Here is an 18,659-nt window from a genome sequence, read left to right on the forward strand (position 1 = left end):
CCTTATACAAGCCTCCTTCAAGCCCTCAGTCAGTTGTGCAGGAGAAAGGGGGCGGTCGGCTTTCTCCTTTCAAGAACGAGTTATTTTCAGCTGCTGACTGGAGACGGTGCACGTCTGGATACGAGAGCATTTCCACTATGGGACTGGATACAAACACACACCCGGCAGACTTAAAGAGTCTCAGACTGAGGAGAAAGCCTTTCCTTCTGCTGCTACTGCTGCTGCCGCTGCTTTTGAGGGTCCACTCCTTTCATGGTTTTTCCTGCCAACCCAGAGGCACCTTCGCTGCTGCCGCCGTTCTCTTTGGTGTCATTCAGCGGCTGGCCAGAGGATGAGACTCTCCAAACCCCTCACTTTCTTGCTTTGGCACCTGGCTTGGCTGGACCTGGAATTTATCTGCACTGTGTTGGGGGCCCCTGACTTGGGCCAGAGACCCCAGGGGGCCAGGCCAGGATTGGCCAAAGCAGAAGCCAAAGAGAGGCCCCCTCTGGCCCGGAACGTATTCAGGCCAGGGGGTCACAGCTATGGTGCGGGAGCCACCAATGCCAGGGCAAAGGGGGGCACTGGGCAGGCAGGAGGCCTGACACAGCCCAAGAAGGATGAACCCAAAAAGCTGCCCCCCAGATCGGGTGGCCCTGAACCCAAGCCAGGACACCCTCCCCAGACAAGGCAGGCTGCAACGCGGACTGTGACCCCCAAAGGACAGCTTCCTGGGGGCAAGGCACCCCAAAAGGCAGGTGCTGTCCCCAGCCCCTTCCTGCTGAAGAAGGCCAGGGAGCCTGGGGCCCCTCGAGAGCCCAAGGAGACGTTTCGCCCGCCCCCCATCACGCCCCACGAGTACATGCTCTCGCTGTACAGGACGCTGTCCGATGCTGACAGAAAGGGAGGAAACAGCAGCGTGAAGTTGGAGGCTGGCCTGGCCAACACCATCACCAGCTTTATTGACAAAGGGCAAGGTGAGGGGGCGGGGTGGCAGGGGTACGGCTCAGAGGGAGGGGCATCTGCATGCATGGAGGGGCCTTTCAGAGCCCTGGCACTGCACTGGTGGGAGACTCTGTGTGCGTGGGGTGGTGTCTGGGACTGTCCCGCACATGCCAGGTCCCAGGGTACTGGCATGTCAGACTGGAGGCACCTGGGATCACCAAGTCCAACTCTTGCAAGGTGCAGAGAGCATGACTAAAGCCCAGAGAAGAGACAAGACCTGCCACCTGCCAGGTGGTGGCGGAGTTGGGGACCAGGCTTTAAGACTCTTGACCACCAGGCCATGCTCTGTTTCTATGTGGATTGGCCAAACTTTCCAGGCTCCAGTGGTGTGTAGGTTTTCTCAGATGGCAGAGAGAGAAATTAATCTCTAGCCATCCATCATCCTGCAACTTTACCCTCAGGTTAGGAAGCAGAGGAGGCAGGTTAGAGGAAGACAGTAAATGAGGCACCTTGGAGTCATGGAATGACATTGAGATTTGTGGGATTTGGGAGTGGACGACAGACCTAGGGTTTAACAGTGTGACCTTGGGAAAGTTCCTTCTCCCTTCAGGGTCAGTTTCCCCACCTGTACAGCTATATGGGGGTTGGACTGGGTGATTTTTGAGAGCCCTTCCAATATGAAACTTTATGTCCTGTCCTAAACACAGATCATTTTTATCATTAACCGCAGAGAATAACTGCTCCCCTCGTTTCTCCCTCTGCCCACCTGGCATTGCTGTCTTGGCCTTTCCTCCCAGCAAGGCTCTTCCCCTCTCAGGGTCTTAGTTTCTCCTTAAGTGTGATTGCTGGGGTGGATTGCAGCCCATATGCTCTGGTTCTGTGAGTCTTAGGACTTTGGCTGGCAGGGTGGGGGAGGGGTCAGCGAGTGGGAGAGGCTCCTCATTAGAGCTGGCCTGTGGGGGAATGACAGAAGGCGGGGGAGGCACAGAGGCAGCAGGTCTGGCTGAGGTGGGGGAGGTGGCCTGGCTGCCTGCCCAGTCAGGGAAAGCTGTGACCCCTTGGGGGCTCATAAAGTAAGTCCTTGTGCCCCCAGCACTAAGGGAGCTTGGAGAGGGGGAGATGGGGAGTTTAAAGGCCTAATTAGTCACCTTCTAGAGCTATATATGAATGCTTCCCAATAGCAAATTGGTATTTGGGAAAGAGGGCATGTGGATTGGATAGACTACTGAGCGTCTTATACATACACACAGCCCTATATTTGTGTATACCTTCTGAATCACACATGTGTACCTATGTGCACACATGCCTTCGTACCTATATGCAGACATGGAATCTTCTCACATACACAGACACACATGCCACATACACTTTACATTTTGACACAAGCCCAGGCATGCATATGACATCATTTATTTATGCCACCTTCTCACTCACACATGAACCCAGTCACACACACAAACTCACACACACAATATTTCACACACACACCCCCATACATCCAGCAGGTGAGACACATACACAACAAAGTCATTAGACTGGGAAGCAGGGAAATTGGATTGCAGAGCAGTTTGTCATTAACTCACTATGTGACTGTAGTCTAGTCACCCCCCCTCTCTGTGCCTCTTCTGTAAGAAGAAAACACGGAGATTTTCTTTAAGGTTCAGTAGAACCAGCTTCGGATTGCATATGCAAAGTTCTAGGCTAGTGTTTCAACTCTGCTTTCTTTTAGCTGGGTGACTTTGAGCAAGTCATCTAACTTCTCTGAGCCTCCGGTTCCCCCTCTGGGAGAACAGCAGTACTCATAATGACCAACCCCACCTATCTCCCCGAAGAGATACCATATCCAATAACAGATAGGAAAGAGGTAGGTAGAAGGCACTTGTAAAGCTGGTGGACCTCTGATATGAGTCGTGATTGACATAAACACCTAGAATCACTCAAGTCGCCCCCAGCCACATCTACGGATAAACAACAGTACTTGGTAGGCTGTGTAGGACGCTCCCTAATTCTGAACAAAGCTCTCAGTGGTTTGGATCTTGGCTTTTCTCAGAGTGGGGAAGAGGTTAAAGAAAGCTCTCTGGAGGGGGAGAGAGCTGTAGCCCTTCCCTGAGGCCTCGAGGTGACTGGCTTTCTTGATGAGGTTGCAGGGAATGACTTCTGCGTGTTCTCTCTAGATGACCGAGGCCCTGTGGTCAGGAAGCAGAGGTACGTGTTTGACATTAGTGCTCTGGAGAAGGATGGGCTGCTAGGGGCCGAGCTGCGGATCTTGCGGAAGAAGCCCTCGGACACAGCCAAGCCAGTGGCCCCCAGTAGCGGGCGATCTGCCCAGCTGAAGCTGTCCAGCTGCCCCAGCGGCCGGCAGCCGGCAGCCTTGCTGGATGTGCGCTCCGTGCCAGGCCTGGACGGATCTGGCTGGGAGGTGTTTGACATCTGGAAGCTCTTCCGAAACTTTAAGAACTCGGCCCAGCTGTGCCTGGAGCTGGAGGCCTGGGAACGGGGCCGGGCTGTGGACCTCCGCGGCCTGGGCTTTGACCGGGCTGCCCGTCAGGTTCACGAGAAGGCCCTGTTCCTGGTGTTTGGCCGCACCAAGAAGCGGGACCTGTTCTTTAATGAGATTAAGGCCCGCTCTGGCCAGGATGATAAGACTGTGTATGAGTACCTGTTCAGCCAGCGGCGAAAACGGAGGGCTCCACTGGCCACTCGCCAGGGCAAGCGGCCCAGCAAGAACCCCAAGGCCCGCTGCAGCCGAAAGGCACTGCATGTCAACTTCAAGGACATGGGCTGGGATGACTGGATCATTGCACCCCTTGAGTACGAGGCCTTCCACTGCGAGGGACTCTGTGAATTCCCCTTGCGCTCTCACCTGGAGCCCACGAACCATGCAGTCATCCAGACCCTGATGAACTCCATGGACCCGGAGTCCACGCCACCTACCTGCTGTGTGCCCACGCGCCTGAGTCCCATCAGCATCCTCTTCATTGACTCCGCCAACAACGTGGTCTATAAGCAGTACGAGGACATGGTCGTGGAGTCTTGTGGCTGCAGGTAGCAGCACTGGCCCTGTCTTCCTGGTGGCACATCCCCAAGATGCTGTGCACAAGGGCCCCTCCTCGCATTTGTGGGATCGCAGAGGGGTCAGGAAGTGGCAGCCAGGAGCATCTACGCATCCTGCCTGAAAGGGGATTCCAACAGCCTTGCTCACTCTCTGAGCGGGACAAGGGCTGAACGGTCCTTTCTATCTGCAAGTCCCTCTGTCTGAGGATTTCTGCCCTTCTGCTGCTCTGACTGGCAGGGACAGGCCCAGGGAGACAGACTCTGAATGGGACCGAGACCCAGCAGACCTGGTTTTCCACTGAAACTCAGCCTAGGACCTCTTCTTTCCTGGGCCTCCTTGGACTCTGGACTCTCCAGGGAGGGCTCCTCTTGGGAGAGCCGTGGGTGCTACATCCTCCTTGAATCACCATGGTGCCTGGTGACTTTCTGCCCCTGGGGTAGATGAGATGCTAATTGGGCAGGGGTGGGAAAAGAGGGGGAGAGGGCTTGGGCAGGGGTGAGGAATGTGGGGCTGTTAGACTGTTAGATTAAAATGTACATTGATGAGATAAAAAGCAAAACTGTGCGTAAAACTGTGGCAAATTTCTTGTTTACTCCAGGGGACACAGTGACCCCTCAAAGAATGACTGACCCAGGGAGGGGAGGTAGGTTGCCTCATGTATAAACCCGGTGTTTGGGGCCCAGTCCCCACTCCCAGTCCTGGAAACTGAAGCAGGGCCAGGGCTACCTCTAACCCCATTCCCGTTCCTTCCAAAAGCCCATTGGTCTGGAGCTCCATCTGCTACGTTGGGGCCTGCCAACAGAGTTAGGTTTTCTTTTTGGCACTTCTTAGTCAAGCTGGTTGTCTCTGAAATGGATCCCTAAGAGGGAGGGAAGTTGGGGATTTCATTTCCTCTAAAACCATCCCACTTCATTCACTAGTATCTGCTGCCTCCCCACCCCCACCCACACCACGTACTCATAAAATGAACTGACTATCATTTAAAGGATCCTCTACCTCTCACTGGGGAACCTGGGCTGCCAAAAATCTCTTCCTCCCCTAGTGAGGCATCTCCTTTTTGCCACTGACCCCTGTTCCTCACATGGTCTTGTCTATGGCCCTGCTCCCCTCTTGCTCGTCACCTTCACTACTTACTGCTCACCCATCGCTTCTGACCTTCTCGACCCCATCTTCAGAAAGAGCTGGAGCCCCTCCCCTTTGCATTATACATGATATAAATACAAAATCATATATTAGATAAATAACCTTCCTACTAACCTGAGACAGTCCAATGCCAGACACATCCTGACAATGTTTCCTACTTGGGGCTTTGCCCAGACTAAATGTTCACTTCCCTTTCCCCACTAGAGTCTTCAGGGGGGAAGCATGAGACATGACCTCTTGGAAGGGGAGCACAGCCCTCTGGTAGGCAAACTTGGGCACCTGAGTCCTTGTTCTAAGGGCTCAGGACCAGGTTCTGCCTGGCTGAAGAGAGGGAGGACAAGGAGAAGGAAGTTTAAGCCTCTGCTTCCCACCCAGGGGGCCTCAACATTTTCCCCACCTCTCTCCAGCTGAGTCTTTGATTCCCAGGGCTCCTGGCCAAAGCTGTTTCAACAGTGGGGATTCCTGCCCAGCTATGGGCAGATCTTGTGTCCCTTCCCTCTAGACCCAAAACCTGGGTTGTCAGGGCCTAAAGCAAGAGCCCCGTGCAGAGGGCAGCCTGAGCCTGGAGCCTCTCCCTCCCTGGCTGGGCTTCGTTGTATTTGGCTGGTGGCAGGCCTGCAAAATCTGGAAGTAAACAAAGAAGCTGCCACGGTAGACAGAGTTCTGGTGTGTGAGAGAGGAGAGTGAGCCTGGAAGGGAGGTGCCAGGGAGGCCAAGCCGCAGGCTGTGGATACAGGGTGAGCAGTGTAGAAACTGGGTGGCTGGAACCCCAAGGGCAGAGAGGCAGGGGCGAAGGGGTCACAGGTGGGGCTGGCTTCTACACATCCTTGTTCTCTGGGCCGTATGGCCCTAGTTTCTTGGAAAGTCTGACAAAACTGGAGCTGCTCCCTGCTTTTGCCCCATCAGAGAGTTTCATGTCACCTCGGCCTCGGTGCTCTTCCTGCTAAAGGCTTCCACGTTGAATTGACTGCTGTGGCTCTGGCTTCACACCCAGGGAGCTTCCTCTCCCACTTCAACCTGCGCTGGGTTTCACAAGAGAGCCACTCAAACTGTGTACCATCCCCACTCCCCTCCCCCCCACCCCCAGACTATGGAGATGCGGTCGGACAATTGTGGGGTGAGTAGGAAGAGCCCTTCCATCCTAACCATTTGATCTACTCAACCTCCTCCTTGGAGAGCCACCTCCACCAGGGACCCCCCTCCTGGCTCAATCACAACAAGCTGCACACTTGTCCAGTACACTCTTGTAGCAAAAGGGTGCAAGGCTTAGACCATTCCTTAGAGTTCAGAAACACTCTCCCAGCCATGGTCTTGCAGCACCGAAGGGCTCAAAAAGCAACTCAATCTCAAATTTCAGATCTGTCACTTAGAGTACTTGGGCAAGTAACTTAATTCCATGAATCTTGGTCTCCTCATTTGTAAAAAAAAAAAAAAAAAAAAAAAAAGTGGGGAAGAAGGATAAACAGTATACCTGTTTCATAGGGCTGTGAGGATATGAAAGACAATCCGTACAGTACCTGGCACAGAGGTGGTACTCAATAATGTTGGCTATTATCATTAATGTGCCTCAAACAGTCCCCTGAAGCAGGCAGGCAAGGAACATTACCCTCCACTTTTACAGAAAAGGAAACTGATACCCAGAGAGGTAACTATAGGTCCCCTATGTATCTCAGTGTTCTTCGTACCGTCTTTGCTTCTTTCCAGGGCCCCAGACTCCACTGACCAGAGTCCTGGCAAGTAGTCAAATTACTCTCCTGGGGTTTGGCTCCCTGGTCTTAAAAGTGCCCCCTCAGGGACACACAGTATTATTGGTTCCTGGGGAGAAATAGCTAAGCAGATAGCTTAAGGCAGAGAAAGTGGGAGCCCTTGGCAGAGGGAAGAGGTGGGCAGTGCTGAGATGCCCCTCTCTTGATCTCTCCCACAATCCTGTGTTCCAGGGCCATGAGCAGGAGAATCAGCTTTTCTAGGGCTTGGAACACACAACCTTGGGAAGCCTCTCAGACCGTGCTCTGCCTCCACAACCAGTTCTTATGTCCAGTCTGAATATAGACGTGAGAAAGCAGAGTGGAGAAGGGTCAGGCACATATGCTTCAAAGTCAGACAGACTGAGGTCCAGTCTTGTTTCCATCACTTTCCAGCAGAGTGACTTTGGGCAAGTTACTTAACCTCTCTGAGCCTCAGTTTCCTTATCTGTAGAAGAGGGATAATATTAAATTTACTGGGCTTGAGATTTCGGAGAGGGGATATTCATTCATTCCATCAATCTTTGATTGATCGATTGATTCATTCATTTATTAATCAATAAATATTTATTGAGAGTCTACTCTGGTCCAGCCTTTGTGCTGAATGTTGGAGTAATAACAACCTCCACAATTGTTAATGCTTATTGAGGGCTTATCATGTGCCAGGTACTATGCTTAGCAATTTACATGAATTCTCACATCTTGGAAAGATCATGCCCTCAATTTTCATGCATGACTAAAAGAGAAAAATAAAGATCCCAAAGGATGCTAGGATGGTAAGTCTGTGATAGGCTGAATCAAAGGAGATTAAATAAAATGGAAAAAGTCAAATTATACATCTGAATGCAGGAAACCAACAGTACAATTACAGGATGTGAAAAAAAAATGTGATTTCACAACTTCAGGTGGCTGTGAATCAATTGAATATAATGTGGGTGCCGAAATGTGAATACGAGTGTGGGTTTCATTAATAGACATGCAGTGTATAAGCCCAAGGACACTGTGTTTCTGCTCTAAGTAGGACTTGGGGAGTGTTGGATGGAGAGAGTAAGGGAAAAGCAAAGTCAAGGGTGAATCCTGTGGTTTTTTGCTTGGGCAACTGGGTAAACAGTGTGCTGTTCAACAACAACAAAAAAAGAGAACACGGAAGGAGAAAAAGATTTTGAGAGGAAGATGATGAGGTCAGCTTTGGACATCAAGTTTGAAAAACTCTTTAGAGATTAGCTTTAAATAGGAAAAGCAGCAATTCTTCCATGAAATGATAACAAGAAGAAAGGATACATGTGGATGATAACAGCAAGCACTTGGTTTAGTGGTAGGAAGTTGTATTTCCTTCTGATGGCTTATAATTTCTATTTTCTCTGTGAAGTAGAAGGTGAGGCCGTTTTTCAGAGACTGTAGGAAGGGGTCAAAGTCAAGGCATGGAGAATGCGGAAAAGGTTCCTGTTATGGGTCGAACTGTGTCCCTTATGCAGGTATGTTAAAGTCCTAACACCCACACTGGTGAGTATGACCTTATTTGGAAAAAAGGATTTTGCAGATGTAATCAAGTTAAGATAAGGCATTAGGGTGGGCCTAATCCAATATGACTGGAGCCCTTATAAGAGGGGAGGAGACGCGGACACAGGCACAGAGGAAGAAAGCCCAGGGATGACAGAGGCAGAAATTGGAGTGATACAGCTGTAAAGCAAGAAACGTACGGATTGCTGGCTCCTGCCAGAGGGTAGGAAGAGGCAAGAAAAGATCCTCCCCTGAAGCCTTCAGATACAACATGGTCCTGCCAACCCCTTGATTTTGGACTTCTAGGCTCCAGAACTGAGAAACAATACATTTCCATGGTTTGAAGCCACCTGGTGTGTGTGTGTGTGTGTGTGTTTTGTGCTGGCAGCCCTCGGAATCTCATGCAGTTATAAATAGCAATAGTGGAGAAGGAGGGCAGAGTTGAGCATCATAGAGGATGGTAACCCTATTTGTGGGGTATCAATAGACCCCTTGCATGATTTTCTCCAATAGTTTTCAATAATCTAGACGAAGACATATACTAAATGGACAGTTACAGGGTTGGAGTCTTTCCAGGTGGGCAGGATAAAAAGACATTTGAGCAAAGGAGTTAATATTGGCAAGGGAACAATTAAAATAACAGACCGCATCGTCTGAGCTAGACAGGAGAAGTGGTAAAGAGAAGAGGGGTTGATAGACTACAACGAGGAGAGTTTAAAAGCCTGGGGGGTCTCAACAAGGTAGAATGACAGGATAAAAGCTGAAATAATAGGATGGTGGGAACACAGAATGGCATACATTTAAAATTTCAGAATTAAACAATTCTGGTAATGAGGTCCAGAAATAGGCCACGAGAGTGGGCAGCTGGACACTTCATAGAAATGGATTCATACTTATAAAAAAAATGTAGCTTCCTGTGATTGACTTTTTTCGCTTAGCATAATGTTTTGGGGGTCATCCATGTTGTAGCATGTATCAGTTTATTCCTTTTTATTGCTGTATAATAACCACATTTTATTTAACCATTCACCAGTCAATGGACATTTGTTTCCACTTTTCAGCTGGGATGAACAGTCACATACACATTTTTGTGTAAATGTATTTAAATTTATCTTGAATGTGTATGTAGGAATGGAATCACTGGGTCATATGGTAATTGTGTGTTTTTTCATTTTGAGGAAAAACCAGACTCTTTTCCAAAGCAGCTGCACCAGTCTACATTCCCGTCAGTAATGTACAAGGGGCCCCGTTCTCTCACGTCCTTGCCAGCACTTTGTATTATGTGTCTGTTTGATTGTAGCCACCGAGACTGTGTGTGAAGTGGTATCTCATCGTGTGTGTGTTCGTGTACGTGTGTGTGTTTCCCTGTGACTAATGCCGCTGAGCACCTTTTCATTAACTTCATGGCCACTTGTGTATCTTCTTTGGAGAAATGGCTAATCAAATCCTTTGCCCATTTTTATTTTTTCAAAGATTTATTTATTTATTTTAGAGACAGGGGAAGGGAGGAAGAGAGGGAGAGAAACATCAATATGTGGTTGCCTTTTGCGTGCCCCCTACTGGGGACCTGACCTGCAACCCAGGCATGTGCCCTGACTGGGAATGGAACCAGTGACCTTTTAGGCCTGCACTCAATCCACTGAGTTACACCAGCCAGGCCTTTGCCCATTTTTAATTTAGTGTTTATTCTTTATTATTGAAATGTAGAATTTTGTATGTAGTCTGGAGACAAGTCCCTTATCAGATACATGATTGGTAAATATTTTCTCCTATTCCACCTCTTTTCACTTTCTTGATGGTATCTTTTACAACACAAAGGTTTACATGTTTATGTAGTCTAATTTATCTACTTTTCTTTTGTTATCTGTGCTTTTGCTGTTGTATCTAAGAAGGCTTTGCCTAACACAAGTTCATGACTATACTCTTCTTATATTTTCTTTTAGAAGTTTTATAGTTTAGCTCTTACATTTAGGCCTATGTTTCATTTTGAGTTAATTTACCATGTGGTGTGAGATAGGAGTCCCACTTGATTTTTTGAAAAAATTTTTAAAGATTTTACTTATTTATTTTTTTAGAGAGAGGGGAAAGGAAGGAGAAAGAGAGGGAGAGAAACATCCAGGTATGGTTGCCTCTCACACACCCCCTACTGGGGACCTGGCCCACAACCCAGGCCTGTGCCCTGACTGGGAATTGAACCTGTGACCCTTTGGTTCTCAGACGGGCACTCAATCCACTGAGCCATAACCAGTCAGGGTGATTTTTTGAATTTTATAAAAAAATTGTGAACGTGTATTATACACCCATGACTGTAATATCCCTGAAGGCAAGGACCAAGTTCTACTTTTTTGTATTTTCCATAAAACCAATGAGGAAATTTTTTTTTCAGAATTAGATTTTGAGAGTGACATGGATGTTTTTATTTTAATTTTAAAGGTAATTATATAGATACGATACAAACTTCAAATAAGACAAAGGGATATATAGTAGGAAGTATGTCTACCTTTCATACCTAACCTCTTGGTTGTCTAATCCTCTTCTTCAGAATCAACAACCATAGCCACCATTACTGTTTCTTGTGAACCCTTCCAGTGATTTTTATATACGTATATTATCACACACTTAGAATAGAATCAAAAGTCTTTACCATGGCCAACAAGGTCCCCCAAGATCTGGCCTCTTAGGGCTACCTTGTCAACTTCACCTCCTACCATATTCTTTTTTATTCGTTTGACTCCAGCCATAATAACCTCCTTGTTCTTCCTTGGAAACACCAAGCATTCTCCCACGTTGGGGACTTGGCACTTGTTCTATCCGCGAAGCATGCTCTCTTCTGAGATACCGACATGGGCCACTCTCTCATTTCATTCACAGTTCTGATCAAATTCCGTGAAGTCTGCTTAGCATTTACCAATACCTGACATTAGATTATATTTGTGTGTCTATTGTTTGCCTTCCTTTACAAGAATATAAGCACAATGGAGCAGGAGCTTTGTTTTATTTTCTACTGTATTTTCTGCATCTAGATCTGGGCTCGGACACTCTCTGTTTATCACAGACTTTGATGTTGGGCCTCTTCCTTCCAAATCTAGCCATCATCCTAGGTAACTAAATGTCCGTGTAAATGATCCATTCTAAATCATGAGCTCTCGATTCTTTAAAAGCCTCCACTCCAGGTATTTCCACCTCTGCTTCACTTCAGCCACTTTCGTCCATAGTCACCCTGCACTTTGTCATCATTCAGAACAGTTCTAACCCTAAAACTTTAAATTAAAAAAAAAAAAACTCAGTTTGACTGCATTTTCTTATCCTTTAAGCTCTCACTCAGTTTTGTTCATTACAGTTTCTTTTACTCATTTAGAGCCCCTTCTTTCCTAACAGCCTTGTCCTTTCTTTGTATCCTTCACTATACAGATTTCCTGACTTATCACTCGAACCTTCTTGACAATATCATCAACTTCTTTGTGCTGATGACATTCATTCCATGACCTTGAGAGAGCTAATCCTTTATTTAGTCCAACTACCAGCTCTCTCCTCTATTAATCCTAGGTTAGCAAATGATTCTGAAGAAAAATCACATAGAAGTAGATTGGCAACACTAAAATTTTTGTTCTTAAGTGTACAAGACTACTCAAGAAGACATTGGTTATGGCCCTGGCTGGGTAGCTCAGTTGGTTAGAGTCTTGCCTTGATCCACCAAGGTTGTGGGTTTGGTCCCTGGTCAGGGCACATGCAGGAATCAGCCGATGAATGAATGCATGAATAGGTGGAACAACAAATCCGTGTTTCTCTCTAAATCAATTCATAAAAAAATTAAATAAGAAAATATTGGTTATAAGAATAACAAAAAGGAAACTGTCTGTCAACTCTATTGTATGATAGAAAAGCTATTAAAAGGCAAGGAAGTAGATCTATATGGAGCAACATATGTAGAATTTTAAAAAGAAACTGTTGAGTAATAAAAAGGAAGCAGCAAAATAAAATGTATGTTGTCAATTAAGTAAAAAAGAAAGAAAGAAAGAAAAAAAAACCGTACCAACAAGAATGATATATTTTCTCAGGGAATAAGGATATGTATGTGAAAGCATTAAGAAAAATCTGGAAGGAAATTCAACTTTAGAGAGGGTGGGAGGGATTGGAGTTCAAGGTGATGGTAAAAGGGATTTTAGCTTTATCAGTAACATGCTAATTTTTAGAAAAGAAAATGCAATCATGTATCACCTTTCAGTTTAAAATTAATAAATTAAAATTAAAAAAGAAGAGTCAACAATTTCGACTAGATCCTCCATGTTTCACTGGTCTCCTTTTCTTTCATTCTCTATTAAAATTTAAGCTACATCTACTCTTCTAAACCACAAGTTCAAACCACCTGCATTTCTAAGTAGAAAAAACTCTAGGTCACACAGAAAATGGGAGTCATCGGAAAGGAAATTAAACATCTTTAATATAGCATCTTTTCAATCCTCTTTCTTGTCTCCAACTTCTCAGTTAATCATCTCATGTGGGAATTCTTCACTTGGTCTTAAATTTGCAGTTTTTGTATCACATTTGCTTCTTGAGTCTGAGCAGTAAGAATGTTTCTCTTATCTCTTTTTAATATGTGATGCCACTTGTCCTAACCTACGTGCGGGAGCACTACACCATTGCTTTCAATACCGCACCGGGAAGCTACCTGCTCGAGTGCAGAAAGCATCTTCATTTCAGCTGATAAATCCTTCCTACGAAAGATTATTGAGGGGAATGTTTATATTCAGCATAAAAACAAAACTAAATTTAAATACTAAAATCATTAGTGTTCAGAAACCATTAGCCTACTAATTGGTCTTCCATTTTCACATTTAACTGTCTGATTTGTTCTATTGTAGATAGAGTAGTTGAAATTAGTTTATTTTTTAAAAAAATTTATTTTAGTTTTTAAAATTTTTGTATTGTTCGCAGTTGTCCCCTTTTCTCCCCATTATTCTCCCATGCCCTACCCAGCCCCCCCTCATTCGACCCTCCGAAGTTAGCTTCCCAAACGTGAACCAGTCTTCCCCTGCTTAATATTCTCTACTTGTTTCATACTATACTTAGAATAAAATCTATACTTCATCTAGAAGTCCTTGCATAATTTAGCCTCTGCCTATCAGTCTACCTATCTTTCTCAATTATCTCTTTAAATTAATTAAGATTAATTCCAATACCACCCTGATCTTCTTTGGATTCTTACAATAAACCCTTGTTGTCGTCCATCTCAGGACTCTTGTCCTGGAATGTTCTTTCCCTCTCTCACACTCCCAACGTTTGCTCATCAACTAGCATGTTCAAAGTCATTTCCCAGGGCTAGCTCCCTCTTATCCTTTGGATTGCAACTTATACATCACCTCCTCAGAGAGGCTTTACCTGGCTACACTCTCTAAATCTAGTTTACCACGTTATTCTCTAGTTCAGCTGTTTCCTTCACAGCACTTAACACAATTTTAAATTATTTTATATTTTCATTGGCTTACTGGGTTTTTGTGTGCCTTCTCCACCAGACAACGGGCTCTGCGAAAGCCAGTATCCACACCTGTCTTCTGTCCAGCACGGGCCGAATCCAGCCCTCCACCTTGTTTTATCCTGCCCAGCACCTTGTTTCTACCAGACAGCACTGAGCTCTCGCTTAACTGTTAAGGAGTAGTTACATTTATACAGTCCTAAAATTGCATTCAGCCCTTTTAAGGCAATGGAGAGGCTGATGTGGCCCCTGGTGAGAATGAGTCTGATACCCCTAACTTAAGTGAACATGCAATGGGTCTTTGTTGACTAAATGAAAAGGCGCAAGTCCTTCAACATCCTGTCCCTCTGCTCCCAATCAACACCAGGAGCACTGCACCTTTTCTCTACTATTCTTGGGGTATGTGGAAGAGGTCCTCTAGCCAAGCCTCTTCTCTCCCACCTCCTCAGGGAACTCCTTGCACCCTTTATTCCTTCTCTTGCATCTTCATCTTTACAATAATTTCCTACCAGTATTCAAAGATGTTTCCATTAAACAACCACACAACCAGAAACCCCAAAAGTCCCTTCCTCTTCAGACCGCAGGTCAGCACGTGACTGTCCCCTTCCCCTGACTTTCAGGACTCAGTCGTGTCCTGTGTTCCTCTACTACCCTTTCTCAGGCTCTTTTAAGGGAGCTCCCAAGAGCTTGGGCGGTGGGGAACTTCGCGGGGGGAAGAGAGGCTCTGACAAGGGGGTGCTGAGTAGTGCGGCTGGGGGACTCGGGGGGTTACGGAGAGAGCTATGAGAACCCCGAAGCCAAAGGTCAAGGAAGGTCGGTGATGCAGAGGGCTTCAGCCTCTGTGACGCATCAGGGGGAGACAAAACAGGGAGGAAGGTGCGCCCAGTGGGCACTAAGGGCCTCTGCAGCCTAGCGCACCCAAGCAGCGTGAGCTCGTACGGGAGCTGCCTTTGTGCGCCTGCGCTGCCGTTGCCGGGCACCCGCTAGCGAAGGGACGACCTGGAACGGGGGTGGTGGCTGCGGGGACTCCGGAAGATCACCCTTCACCCGGAAATGGTTGTTGAGGAACATGGCGTTGCTGGTGCGAGTCCTTGTGAGTGAAGGAGTAATTTTGCACGGTCGTCCTCCGGGCCCCGGGGTTGGAGTCGGAGAGGACGGGGGTGGGAGAAACTGAAGGGAAGTGCAGGAGCGGAGCCCGTGCGGCCGCGAGGCTGCGCGGCCGCCCGTCTGGGGAAACTGAGGCAGCTTCCCACCTCCTTTCACCCCTTTTGGCCGTGTTTCCCTTCTTTTTGGAGGAGGAGAGTGACATCCGACCTAAATTCGATGAAGTTTGGTTTTCCTTAGTCAACACCCGTGACACCCTTCCCTCAGGGAGAGGCAGCACGTGGGGTCACTGATTGGAGTTTCGGGAGACCTGGGTTCTGTCTCGTCCCTGTTATGTCACTGAACTATATTGTGAAGTTGGGCAAGTCACTTTCAGACCCCAGGTGCCGTCTGTAGAAAGTGAGGACGTTAATCTGCGGTCCTTTCGGATTCTGAGGTTCCCTGGGCTTGTTTCAGAGATCAGTGAGTCAGTTCTTAACGACCATAGATTGTTAAATTGAACGCTGCACGACAACCGGGGTCCTATCTGTCGTTTTCACTTTGCCTAGCACAGCGTCTGGCGTACCATAGGTGTTCAATAAATATTTGTTGAATGAATGACTGAAGAATGGAGCAAAGAAGGAAGGACCACTCCATTTCTTAGCACCCTCAGGGGAAGCTACTGCATCTCTTGTCATTCAGTCCAGATCTTTCTAGCGTATTGTAACCTCTAGGAAGTGAAAAAGAAAGGAGGTGGCAGTAGACAAGTTAGGAGGTTGCAGAGTTTGTTGCTGACCATGGTGTGATGAGAGAGAATAATTTTAGCCAGTCTTTCAAAACCTGGGTCAAGGACATGGTTTTTTGCATAGCAGACGCTTTCTGCTCCTTCCTACGGCTATCTTTGGAGTTGTTACTTTACACTTGAGTTTCTAATCTTTTCCTGTGTGGCTCACAAGGACTGCAGTTTTACTTCTTGGGTTTCTTGTTAGCCTAGCTAAGTGCAGCGCCCGCGATCGCCGCTCAGTAAATATTTGTTTGAAGCATAGATCTTACAACGCATAGAAAACCCACTTGGTGGAGTAAGTGTTGATGCCAGGCCAGACATTGATTCAGATCTGAGGGCTGAGGAGGAAATGGCAACGAGGGTGTCCTAAATTATTTAGCTCTTCAGATGGATATTTGGGGGCTGCGATGAAAAGTTCATTGGGCTGCATACCTACAATGGACACCTTAATTTGTTTTGGAAGTTAGTGGATGCCCCAGCTATCTTAAATATTCTTGCTCCTGAGCATGCGGCCTGTTTCAGGTTCATTTCTTTTTAGGTGGGAGCTTCCATAGAACCTACCTCTTTATTATGGGTGGATTCTGTTAGTTGGGTCTGCCTTCTATTAGTCATTCCCTGCACCGTTTATCCTTTCCTGGTCATCTTAGGTATAAAGCAAGTTTAGATAAGGAAAGTCACTTTCACTTTATACTGTGATTCTTTGAAGTCTTCTTGATGTATGTTATGATGTAGTGTGTGACAAAGCAATGGAAACCTCGTTAGGACAAGTTGAAAGTGTCAGTAAACAGGAAGGTAGCGGATGTTTATTGATCGATCGCCTACTCTGAAGAGGTATTTGGGTTAGGCACTGAGAGGACCTCATAAATGCAGGAAAGTGCCCGTTCAGGAGTCCGAAGGGCCTAGGCTGAAAGCTTGGCTCCATTACTTACTATGGGTGTGACCTTGGGCAAGTCACCTAACATCTCTGAGCCTCAGATTTTCTTAACCGTAAATTTGATAGTATTGATCAGAGAATCAACTGATACTAGTGATGTTTAAATGCTTTTCTTCCCTTTTAGTTCAGTAACTGTTTGAATGTTTACTATGTTCTAGGAACTGAGGATTAAAAACATACACCTTACTCTCAGCTTTATAACTCAATAGAAGAGACACAAAACTAATACAATAGTTGAAATGCCGTGATAGAAGTCTGTACCAAATGCTATGGGATCGGAGCAGAGAGGCGCCTACTCCGAGAGCAAGCATTCATCAGGGAAAGGTGTCTGCACTGAATGAGAGCATGGTTAGAGAATGGGTGAAAGGGCATCAGAAGAGAAGCGTTAGCTTATGCTCAGAATGCTGGACAACCAAGTAACTAAACGCATTTATGTGGCTGGACTCGAGGCACTTACAAGGAAATGGCAGAAGAGGAGGCAGGGCTTCTATATCATGGTTAGGAGCTGGAGGTTTATCTTGAGGCAGAGGGGAGCCGTTGAAGTATTTTAAACAAGGAAAAGTTATTAAAAATTGTTATATTCATTGATTTTTAGAGAGAGAGAGAGACATCAACTTGTTCCACTTATATATGCATTATATATGCATTATATATGCATTATATATGCTCCTGATTCCTGTATGTGCCCTGACCAGGGATCGCAATCAGAACCTTGGCATATCAGGACGATACTGTAACCAACTGAGCTATCCACCCAGGGCATAGGAAGATTTACTTTTTAAGGTTTTTTGGGAGCATTTACTGTTTTTTCCCCCTCATCTAAATTTTTAAAAATTCTTTAATATTTTATTGTTATTCTATTAGAGTGTCCCAGTTTTTCCCCCTTTGCCCTCCTCTACCCAGCCCATCCCCCACTCCCACAGTCATTCCCCACCCTGTTGTCCATGTCTGTGGGTCATTCATACAAGTTCCTTGACTAGTCTCTTGCCCTTCTCCCCACCCTTATTCCCCTCCCTGCTTCCCCTCTGGTCGCTGTCAGTCTGTTTCTTGTTTCTATCCCTCTGGTTCCATTATGCTGGTTAGTTTATTGTGTTCATTAGATTCCTCTTATAGATGAGATCATATAGTATTTGTCTTTCACTGACTGGCTTATTTCTCTTAGCATAATATTCTCTAGTTCCACCCATGCTGTTGCAAAAGGTAGGAGTTCCTTCTTTCTTTCTGCTGCGTAGTATTCCACTGTGCAAATGTACCACAGGTTTTTGATCCACCCATTTACTGATGGGCACTTAGGCTGTTGCAGCGTTGTAAATAGCACTGCTCTGAACACTGCGGTGCGTAAGTTCTTTTATATTGGTGTTTCGGTGTTCTTATGGTATATTCCCATCAGTACAATTGCTGAGTCAAAGGCAGTTCCAGTTTTAGTTTTTTGAGGAAATTCCATACTGTTTTCCAAAGCGGCTGCACGAGTCTGCATTCCCACCAACAGCTCACTAGGTTTCCCTTTTCTCCCCATCCTCGCCAGCACTTGTTTGTTGATTTATTTATGATGGCCATTCTGACTGATGTGAGGTGATAATCTCATTGTGTTTTTAATCTGCCTCTCTCAGATGGCTAGTGATGTTGAGCATCCTTTCATATGTTTGTGTGCCATCCGTATGTCCTCCTTGGAGAAGTGTCTGTTCAGGTCTTTTGTCCATTTTTTAATTGGATTGTTTGACTTCCTGACGTTGAGTCATATGAGTTCTTTATATATGTTGGAGATCAAACCCTTGTCTGAGATATCATAAGCAAATAGGTTCTCCCATACAGTGGGTTCCTTTTTCATTTTGCTGATGTTTTCTTTAGCTGTGCAGAAGCTTTGTAATTTGATAGAGTCCCATTTTAAAATTTTGTCCTTTGTTTCCCTTGCCCTAGGAGACATATCTGCAAAAATACTGCTACATGGGATATCTGAAATTTTACTGCCTATGTTTTTCTCTAGGGCGTTTATGGTGTCATGACTTGTATTTCAATCTTTC

The 18,659-nt window shown here is 46.2% G+C and overlaps 2 protein-coding genes across 2 annotated transcripts in view; both read left to right on the plus strand.

Annotated features, from left to right (window-relative positions):
- Window positions 1-4,544, plus strand: GDF5 (growth differentiation factor 5). Its single transcript, XM_024559424.3, has 2 exons — window positions 1-956; window positions 3,099-4,544. Exons 1-2 carry the CDS (start codon window positions 332-334, stop codon window positions 3,971-3,973), a joined length of 1,500 nt encoding a protein of 499 aa, XP_024415192.1. The 5' UTR covers window positions 1-331; the 3' UTR covers window positions 3,974-4,544.
- A 10,281-nt stretch (window positions 4,545-14,825) lies between these two features.
- The window catches only part of UQCC1 (ubiquinol-cytochrome c reductase complex assembly factor 1), a 93,600-nt gene continuing 89,766 nt past the window's right edge, over window positions 14,826-18,659 (plus strand). Inside the window, exon 1 of the mRNA XM_024559260.4 lies at window positions 14,826-14,930. Coding sequence (XP_024415028.1) covers window positions 14,907-14,930 — 24 coding nt within the window. The 5' untranslated portion in view covers window positions 14,826-14,906. The remainder of the gene's footprint in view (window positions 14,931-18,659) is intronic.

The sequence above is a fragment of the Desmodus rotundus genome, chromosome 6 (assembly GCF_022682495.2).
Source record: "Desmodus rotundus isolate HL8 chromosome 6, HLdesRot8A.1, whole genome shotgun sequence".
Lineage (NCBI taxonomy): Eukaryota > Metazoa > Chordata > Mammalia > Chiroptera > Phyllostomidae > Desmodus > Desmodus rotundus.

What these genes read in the sequence shown, in the direction of transcription:
- GDF5 (XM_024559424.3), top strand. Translation starts at nt 332, where the DNA reads ATGAGACTCTCCAAACCCCTCACTTTCTTGCTTTGGCACCTGGCTTGG. An exon ending in CTTTATTGACAAAGGGCAAG is followed by an intron (nt 957 to 3,098) that starts GTGAGGGGGCGG and finishes TGTTCTCTCTAG; the next exon opens with ATGACCGAGGCCCTGTGGTC.